Genomic DNA, 10,281 nt, shown 5'->3' with positions numbered 1-10,281 from the left:
AAGCTTTGGTCAAGTCCCTGAACTTCTCTGGGCCTTGGTTTCCCCATTAGTAACCTGCTGGTCCCTATACCCTAGAGTCTGCTCTAAGCTGAAAACAGATGCCCCACCCCCTGACTCATCAAGGGCAGGACTTCTCTTTAAGCCTCTGCTCCCCCTTTTCTGCTGCTCCCTGCTCCCCAGAAGCGGCTCAGGGAAAAGGAAAAGGCAGGTCTGGGCAGGAGGGTGTGAAGCAGGGCGGGACTGGGGGCGGGCAAGAGGGAGGCCGGCCCTCTAGTAGGAAATGAGACAGGGGAGGGATAACACTTTATAAGCCTGACGCCCTCTTCCTCCAGCCACCCCCTGGCCATCTTCCATCCTCCTCTGTTCAGTCTCCTCCCCTCCGGGGCAGTCCTCGCTTCTCGTCCCCCCATAGGCTGCAGTCAGTGGGAGCCCCCAGCCTGCCAGAGCCAGGAGCCCAGGTGGGGTCAAGAACTCCAACCCCACGATGTTGACAACATTGCTGCCACTGCTGCTTCTACTGCTCCTGCACGACAGGGCCCTTTGTAGGCTGGAAACGTCAGATGGTGAGTCGGGGCACATCTCCCAGCCTTGGGCTGGTGCTGGAGACTTCAGCCTGTCTGGGTATGTGGGCAAGACCAGAGGCGAGCTTATCCCACGGTGTGTGCATCTGTAGCTGGCTGGATCTCTCTACAGGGCAAGCAGGGCCCCAGGGACAGGTTTGTGACCTAAATCCAGGTGAGGAAGTACAGTTCAGCACATGGGAAGGGGGAGATGGAGGAGGCTGGGGTGGGGGAGTGGTGGTGGACAACAGGACTGGAAAGACCGGACAGGGACAGGGACAGGAACAAGCGGTGAGGGAGTTAGCCTCAGGGAGAGGAAGGAGGCAGGGTGAAGTCTGGAGAGGGAGAGCTGAGGGTATGATGGTGGATGGGGGTGAATCTAGGGAAGAAGGGAAGGTACCCAGAGTTGAGATGAGAGATGGAAGGAATAGGAAGACATGGAGAACTGAGGGAAGACTTGGGAAAAGCCCAGGGCTGAGATACATGAGGCAGGAAAGGAGACCAGAGAAGGTGGAGGAATACTGGGGGCAGTGGGTGAGGTGAAGCTGGGGGAAGGAGAAGCTGCGGTCAGTGGGAGAAGTCGTGGGAGACCAGGCTGCCTGAAAGGCTCAGTTTAAGCACAGAAGGGGAATTCTTGCCCTTCATTGTCATTGCACAGTGGCCTCCTTTCCCTTCTCCTACAATCTCTATAGCTTCAGTCTCCTGCTCTGAGAAGGAGTGAATAATAACCAGTATTCAGTGAGTGCTCACTACGGTTAATGCACGTATTGACTCATTTAACCCCTACAAAATCTCTGCAAGGTATGCAGTATCATTATTTCCATTTCACAGCGGAGACAGGGGCACACAGCAGTTAAGAGCCTGTCTAGGGTTACCCACACAGATGTTCTTATTCACACCCGCAGGCACAGAGCACTTCCCAAATGCAAACGTGGTCACAACACACACGCACAGGTCTGCAACCCCAGGCTCATACCCTCCTCACACATTCTCCGGGCACCAACTCTGCCCAGCCGTTACGAGGTGCAGGAGGCAGAGATAGGCAGACGTGATTCTAGGCTAGAGGAGCCCAGTGTTGCCTGTGGGTGCAGACAGTTATGCGGAATCTGGGATCATTGAAGCAGGTCCATTGTGTCCGGGAGGGCAAAGAGGAGTGGCATTAGGAAAGCTTCTCCAAGGAGAAAACAACCAAGCTGAGCCTTGAAGCATGAATAGAAGTTTGCCAGGAGGCAGAGCAACCCTGACATGCCATTTACACGTCAGTCGAAAGGCAGCACAAGGAAGTTCAAGGAATTTGATATATGTAGGTACTGGGAAGAGGCTGAAGAAGGCAGCAGGGGTCTCGTCCCCAGCAGCTTTAAATGCTGTGCTAAAGACTTTGGACTTGATTCGGTCAACAGATACCCTATGGGGAGTCAGTAGAGCTGGGTGCCTAAAAGCGCTAGACTCCAACTGCTTGCATTCAAATCTTGGCTCTACTCTACCATTTTAGCCTGTTTCCCATATGGACCGGGGTTAATAATAGTAGCTGCTGCATTAATGGGAGGAAGGCACAAATAACATAATAATGTGTATAAAGTACAGTGCCCAGGTCATAATAAGCCCAATAATAATAATAATTATAATGATTAATTACTGATAGGGGAGTGTGTCCCTGGAGGATTTTAAGCAGAAGAACACAATCTTATTTCTGGGTGAGGTGGAGGTCAGATTACAAGGGGTGACACTGAAAAATGAAGGCAGGGGCATGAGGAAAGAAGTTACTGCCCCAGCCAGGGTGAGAAACGACGAGGCCTGAAGTAGGGCACTGGCTGAGGAGTCAGAATTGGGATTTCTGCTGTAGGTCAGGGATTGTCGACCGACTGGAAATGGGGGAAGGAAGGGGTGCGAGAGAGAAAGGAGATCAGCTCTTCCACTGACTGCCTGGATTGCCCTGGAGCAAGTGGCTTCTCCTCTTCTGGCCTGTTTCCTCACATGTAAAATGAAGATAATAATCCCTGTCCTACCCTCCTGGCAGGATTACTGTGAGCATTAAATAGGAGGGAGAGTGGGAGGACACTTTATGAAGGGCCAAGAAGGTGGGCGGCCAGCCTCTGGGTAGGGGATTATTATCTCGGCTACACGCTGACACAGCCCTCGCCAGCCCGTCCCAGGCCGGCCGGGACTAACGCGCTGACTTCCACCCCCAGGTCCTCAGAGTTTCCACATGCTCCAGATCTCCTACTTCCCAGACCCCCATCAAGTGTTGCACCAAGGCAACGCGTCGCTGGGGGGGCTGCTAACACACCTACTGGAAGGCCAGGACTCCAACATCACGATCCGCCAGCTGCATGCCTTGCAGGACCCCAGGAGCTGGGCACTCACAGAGAGAAGTGTACAGCTCTATCTGCAACAGTTCCAGGGCCTGGTGCAGCTGGTACACAAGGAGCGGGGTGTGGCTTGTGAGTGGCCTGTGCATGGGGGCGGGGCCTAGGTGGAACAGAGCCTGTAGGGGGTCTTGTGGATGGGCGTGGCCCCATGGGCGTGGCCTTGTGTAGGCTGGCAGCTCTCCAGAGCCCAGCGGTGCCCAGGCACCAGTATTTGCTTATTGCTGAGTATGAGCTGGAGGCTGGAGAGGAGTCAGTGTCCTAACCGTAGGCCTTCCATCAGGCCCTTGTCCCGTTCCCACGGTCTCAGGGTAGACCCACCCTGAACCCCAAAAGTTCATTTCCTCCTGGTGGACATCCCCCGCACCTTCTCCACACAGCCCCTTGACCCTGAATCCCCCATCCACAGTTCCTCTGACCATTCGCTGTTTCCTGGGCTGTGAGCGGCCTCCTGAAGGTTCTAGAGCCCAAGCCTTCTTTGATGTGGCTGTAAATGGGAGCTCTTTTGTGAGTTTCCGGCCAGAGGAGGCCACATGGGTGGCAGGGCCCCAGGCCCACTCCAGAGTGGTCACCTACACCCTGCAGGAGCTCAACACCTACAATCGGACTCGGTACGACCTGCAGGATTTCCTGCAGAACACCTGTATGCAGTACGTGAAGGAATACAACATAAAAAGTTTGAAAGGTATGATGGCATTGGCAATGGGCCTGCGTGTTGGGTGGGTTCCAGTCAAATGGATGGACCTGGATACCTTGAGAAACAGGAGGCCCAAGCCTGGGGGTTTGGGACTGAGTACACATAGCTTAAGTCACTTAGTGAATTAGCTCCCTTCCTTTGGGGGCAGAAATTCCTTGGGTTTTGACTCAAACCATGGATTCCTTGGGGGGTATGTTCTTCACACTAACCCTCTGCATGTTCTCCAGAGAGCCAAACAGGCCGCTCCTACACGTCGCTGGTCCTGGGTATCCTGGTGGGCAGTTTCATCATCACTGGCGCGGCTGTAGGCATCTTCCTGTGCACAGGTGGACAGCGGAGTTAATTACACTCCAGCCCCCTCTGGCAAACTGCTGGACTGATGGGAGAAGATCTCCGCTCACTGAAAAACCAAACAGATTCCCCATCTGGGACATCATTTCCCAGAAGGTTTGGAGTGGCAGCTTTCTTCTCCCAGATCTGCCCATCCAGAGTTTGGGGGAGAAAAGGGGAGAAGACTAGGAGACAGAGTACTTGGTTTATTAAGTACTGAACTGGTCTGAGACGTGAATGCTTGTCTTTCTTTGTGGAAAACAGATGATGGGTTGTGGAGGAGGTGGTGGGGTCTATGGCCCATCCTCCAAAGACAGAGAGAATTACCAAATAAAACAAGTCATCTACAACCAAAATAAATACCACTCAATGTTTCCAGGTGTGTCAGACGTGGGAAGGGACAATGGTATGAAGGAGGTAGAAAGAAATAACCAGAGAAATGGTAGAAGTGAAAACTGTAAGTATTATGGGAGCAAGGAGTTATTAGTCAATCCATCCATTAAAAACTAATAAATTCCTTACTTATGTATAAGGCATTATTATTTCCTCTACTTTGCAAAACTTCTAGAAAAGTAGCCTCTACCCTTTGCTTCTACTTCCTTATTTCCCAAGCACCCACCAACTACTGTGGTCTCGAATTTCTGTAAACTGCTCTAATATCATCAATGACCTCTAATTGTGAAAACTTCATCCTCTATGGTATGGGCACACTTCACTTTGTGGACTAGAACTCTTATTACCCCAACTTCTGACATATCATACTTCTAGTTTTTAGAAACTGTTCAGTCCCTTTGTTACGTTTTAGCTTCCTTAGAATTCCATTTGGGGGCTCCTTTTGTTCTCCTCTAAACTATACCTTTCTGGGTGACCTACCGACTTCCATGGCTTCAAATACCATCTATCTGTGGTGATTTCTTGTCTTTGACAGTATGTGTTTTGTCCGGAAACAGACTCGAGTTTTACTTCTTTGAGCCAGGCATTTTAACTTCTTTGAGTCTCAGTTTCTGCATAGACAGAAGGTGTGATAAAATGTACAAAAAGGGTACAATACCTCACAGAGGCATTATGCCTCATGGAAGCACTGTGCATATTAAATAAGAACATAATGTGTGTGTACTCAATAAATCTAGAGTGGGGCAAAAGTAGGTTTATAGTCTTGAGTACATGAAACAGAGTTTATTCTTGTATTACTATTCATTAATTATTGTATTCTTTTCCATATGAATATGAAACTATTTTTGCCCCGCCCTGTGTAGCACTTGCTGTTGACCTCCAGCCATCCCATATGCACTGATTCTTGGAAGTCACCGCTACTTTAATAGTTTGCAGACATTTTAGAGTCAACACGTTCAAAATAAATGCCGTATCTTTCTCCCCAAACCTGTTCTTTCTCTTCTGTTGTTTACTATCAGTCAGACAGAATTACCATCAAATCACATCAACATAAAGACCTCGGGGTTAACCTTTATTTACTCCCTCTTCATCCCCCATCTACAAAATACAGTATCTGGAGACTCTTCTATTCCCTCCTTTCCACTCCACTGCTTTTGTTCCAGATATCATAATGCATCTATTTCTTTATGGTAGGCATGGGGGTGTGCCACCCAGTTCCACCTTCAAGGAGAGACTTGCTGTTCAGCTACAGGGAGCAAAGCCAGCAGATCGCCTCTTGCTGCCGCGGTTCCTTCAGTGTCTGCCTCACCTGCAGACAACAGTCCCATACAAGGTCATGCTCATCCTGGGGCCATCCTCATCTGATGAGTGAGCAAAGCAGGGGTGTAAAAAGCTTCAGCCTTTCTGGCCTACTGCAGGACAATTCTGATGAGTAGTACTCACTCCGGAGCCCCTTGCCAGGTTGGTTGGCTGGGTCTATGTCGGATCTACATTGCAGCTTAACGTTACCCTCTATTCAATCCTGCTTCCTCCCCCTAGTTAATATCTTGCACCTCAAACTCTGTTTCAGCATCTGCTTTCCAAAAACCCCAACCTGTGACGGACAACCTCACTCTGTCACCAGCAACTGAGGAATTTTCTCAATCTTTTGTCTGGTCTATGGCAATAGCCTCCTCCTAATTGGTCTCCTGGTCTTTCATTTCTCCGAGTTCTGTTTCATTCTCTACATAACAATTTTTTTTAAACATTGATTTGATCATATCATTGTTCTGTTTTATAAATTTCCCATAGTTACTGAGCTACATTCAGAATCTTCAAAATGACATTTAAGGATTTGTACAACCTGGCTCCATCCTAATTTTCAAATTTTATTTCTTACCACTTCTTTTTGCCCAGCTCTGCCTTAGATGATCAATTTTTAAAAGCATATTTTTAAATGACAGAAGTAATACCACAACAGTAGCAATATAGAAGTTTACCAGGAGAAAAACGAAAGACCCCTGCTTTCTCCTTCACCCTAAATCCTTACCTCAAAATTATGCCAAGGTTCTCAGTTGCAGGCAACAGGAACCAACTCTGCCAAACACAGGGGGAAATGAATATATTCGAAGGTTATCGAGTAATTCCTCAGAGTTGATGGGAAGGCCAGCTAATGAGAGCTCAGAAAATAGAACCAGGGATCACAACCTAAGTCACAGCACAGGGGTGGTCGAGGAAAGGACACTACAGCTGGAACCACTACCTCCCTCGCCACTGTAGGCTGCCATCTGAAATGAAATCTACTCCATCGAAGTGTCTTTACACTCTTTGTTCAAGATTCAAAGTCCTGGTGGGAGCATTCAAATGACCAAGCCTATATCATGTTGCCTTTGCCTTTGCTGCAAGGAGGGTGGAGGGCGGGGAACTTTAGGTACGATATCTTTGGCTTCTCTTGGAGGATGTGGTACCCTGTCTCCCATTAAGATTCACAGAGAGAGAGAGGTTTCAGATGTCAGAAAACCACAAATAAGCCCTAGATGTTCCCTGTGTCTCTCACCGTAGGTGTATTTACTCATTCATTCAATATATGCTCATCAGTCATTTCCCTATATAAGGCTGTATACTGTGTACTTTGGAAGATACAGAATGATGAAGACATGATTCTTCTTGAGGAACTCGTTGTTTACTTAGGACGATACAACATACACACATGAGGATATCATAAGACAGGATATCCTAATAAATGGAATAAACTTATAAATAAAAATGCTATTTTGTGATTTACTGATGTAGCTATCACTTATGTATTGAGTTATACTTTTTTTAATCATTAACTTGCATTTAACATTTAGCAATGAGATCTTGTAAGATAGGTATTCTCTGCACTTTAGACTAGGAAACATGCTTAGTGAGGATAGTAAACAGAGTTAAGTAAGTACATAAAGTATATGGCAGAGTCAGTATTCAAATCCGTGCCTTTGTGTTCTAGAATTTATGCTTTTTCTTCTCTAGTAAAACTGAAGAAATCAGAGGGAACTGGCAGGGGCTGGGGGCGGGAAATATAGGATTTGTGGGTGGGTAAGATATGACTCTGCAGAGACAGGAAACAGAACAGCTTGAATAATGGCCCAGAGTGAAGAAAAGGCAGAATCAATCTTAGGAAGGATAACTAGCCCAGTGTGATGGAAGAACAGAAGAATGGTGGGAAATGAGACTGGAAAGGTAGGCTGGGGTTTCATTGTCCTGGGCCTCTAGAACCTGATGAAGGAATGTGTTCTTTAGGTGGAAAAAAACAAACAAAACTGTAAATGACTGAAGGTTGGTGGGCAGAAAGCTGCAGAACTCTTCTTTCCCGTTTGGTCAATGCCGCCACCATAGTAGTTCAGGCCTTCACCAGCTCTAACCTAGACTGCTAAAATCAGATATTACTCATTTTCATTCCCTCAAAAAGTTGCCATCAGAATGCTCTCTCTAAAATATGCCAGTCATCTGCCCAGAATTATTAGTCCTTCCACTGTTCATAGGATAAAATCCAAACTCCGTAATATGGAGTGAAGACCCTCCACAACCCAGCACCAACCTGTATTTCCCCAGCTTTCACTTCAACCCCTCTTAGCCCTCTTGGGTTGCATAACAAAAATATCATAGAGAGGGTGGCTTAAACAACAAATATTTATTTCTTTGTTCTGGAGATTGGGAAGTCCGTGGTCAAGGTGCTGGCATATTTGGGATTTGGTGAGGACCTGCTTTTTGGTTCATAGGTGTCCATCTCCTCAGTGTCCTCCCCTGGTGGAAGCAGGGAGAGAGCTCTCTGGAGTCTCTTTTTTAAGGGCATCTGTCCCAGTCATGAGTGTTCTATCCTTATGACTTAATCACCTTCCAAAATCCCCACCTCCAAATACCATCACATGGGAGGTTAGGTTTCAACATATGAATCTGGGTGGGCGTAAGGGTCCGCCAACACACAGTCTAAAGTAACCTCCTCCTTTCTCAACCGACCTCTTAGTTCCTCCAAATCATTCTTGTTTTCTCAAACATACTCTGTCCTTTCTAGTCATGCCATTTCATATTGTATTCTTTTCTCTTCCTGGCTCACTCCTCTTCATCTTTTGAAACCGAGCTCAAATGTCATCTTTGCTGTGAAGCCGTCCATGATTCACCTACACACAGCATTTGATAAAATCTAATGCTTTGTCATGATAAGCACTTAACAAACTAGGAATAGCAGAGAGCTTATTCAACCTCATCTATTTTTTAAAAGCCCACAGCTAACATCATACTTTATGATAAAAGGCTAAAACTTTCTCCCTAAAATCAGAAACAAGACAAAGATTTCTATTTTTCCTCCTTCTATTCAACATTATATTCAGGTTCTAGTGTGAGCAATCAGACAAGGAAAATAAAATGCACCCGGATTGTAAAGGAAGAAGTAAAAGTATGTCTATTCAGAAATGACATGATCTTATATGTAAAAAAAAAAATCCTAAAGAATCCACAAAAAAAGACTATTAGAGTTAATCAACAAGTTTAGTGAGGTTTCAGGATACAAGATCAATATTTAAAAATCAATTGTATTCCTATACACTAGCAATGAACAATTCACAAATGAAATTAAGAAGAGAATTCCATTTACAATAACACGTACACTCAAAACCATAAATCCTTATTGAAAGATATTAAAGAAGGCATAAATAAATGGGAAAACATCTTGTATTCATTGATCAGAGACTATATGTTAAGACAGCAATATTCCCCACACTAATCTACAGATTCAATAAAATCTCTATGAAAATCTCTTTTTTTTTTTTGGCAGAAATTGATACCCTAATCCTAAAATTCATATGGAAGCGCAAGAGACCCAGATTAGTTCCCTCCAAAAACCTTGAATAAAAACGTTGAGGACTCACACTTGATTTCAAAACTTACTGCAAAGCTACAGTGACCAATACAGGGTTTTACTGGCATAAAGACCAGGCCCATAGATCCCTGGAATAGGACTGAGACTCCAGAAATAAACCGTTACATTTGTGGCCAATTGATTTTCTACAAGATGCTAAGATAATTCAATGGAGAAGGAATAATCTCTTCAACAAATGGTGTTGGGACAACTGGATATCAGCTTGCAAAGACTGAAACTTGAATCCCAGCCTCACACTGTCTACACAAATTAACTCAAAGTGGATCAAAGACTGAAATATAAGATCTAAAACCATAAAGCTTTTAGAAGAAAACATAGGTATAAATATTGGCCTTAGATTAGTCAATAGTTTCTTAGATATGATACAAAAAGCACAAGCAAGAAAAAAAATAGATACAATAGAATTCGTCAAAACACAATACTTCTGTGCTTCACAGGACACTATCAATAAAGTAAAAAGACACCCCACAGAATACAAGAAAATATTTGTAAATCATATGTCTGATAAGAATCTAGTATCCAGAATATCTAAAGAACTCTTACAACACAACAATAAAAAGACAAATAACCCAATTTTAAAATAGGTACTTTTCAAAAAAAGACACACCAGTGATCCATAAGCACATGAAAATATGTTCAACATCACTAGACATTAAGGAGATGCAAATCAAAACTATAATGAGATACCATTTCACATAATCAAGAAAGGCTATAATAAAAAAAAGACAAGGAATAATAAGTGTTGGGAAGGATATGGAGAAAGTGGAACATTCATACAATTCTGCTGGCATGGAAAACGGTGAAGCCACTTTGGAAAACATTCGATAGTTCCCCAAAAGTTAAACATAGAGTTACCATATGATTCAGCAATTCTACTCCCGGTATATACTCAAGGGAATTTCAAATATATATCTGTACAAATACTTGTATATGAATGTTCGTCACAGCATTATTCATTCCGCCAAAAGGTGTAAACAATCCAAATGTCTATCGATTGATGAATGGATGAGCAAACTGTGGTCTCTCTGTACAACAGAA

The 10,281-nt window shown here is 45.0% G+C and overlaps 1 protein-coding gene across 1 annotated transcript; it reads left to right on the top strand.

Annotated features, from left to right (window-relative positions):
* Positions 1 to 293: 293 nt before the first annotated feature.
* Positions 294 to 7,023, top strand: PROCR (protein C receptor). Its single transcript, XM_024559612.3, has 4 exons — positions 294 to 563; positions 2,750 to 3,001; positions 3,336 to 3,611; positions 3,851 to 7,023. The coding sequence occupies exons 1-4, from the start codon at positions 485 to 487 to the stop codon at positions 3,964 to 3,966; spliced, it is 723 nt and encodes a 240-aa protein (XP_024415380.2). The 5' UTR covers positions 294 to 484; the 3' UTR covers positions 3,967 to 7,023.
* The last annotated feature ends 3,258 nt before the right edge of the window (positions 7,024 to 10,281 follow it).

This window comes from Desmodus rotundus, chromosome 6 (assembly GCF_022682495.2).
Source record: "Desmodus rotundus isolate HL8 chromosome 6, HLdesRot8A.1, whole genome shotgun sequence".
Lineage (NCBI taxonomy): Eukaryota > Metazoa > Chordata > Mammalia > Chiroptera > Phyllostomidae > Desmodus > Desmodus rotundus.
This window is presented reverse-complemented; position numbering and strand designations above follow the sequence as displayed.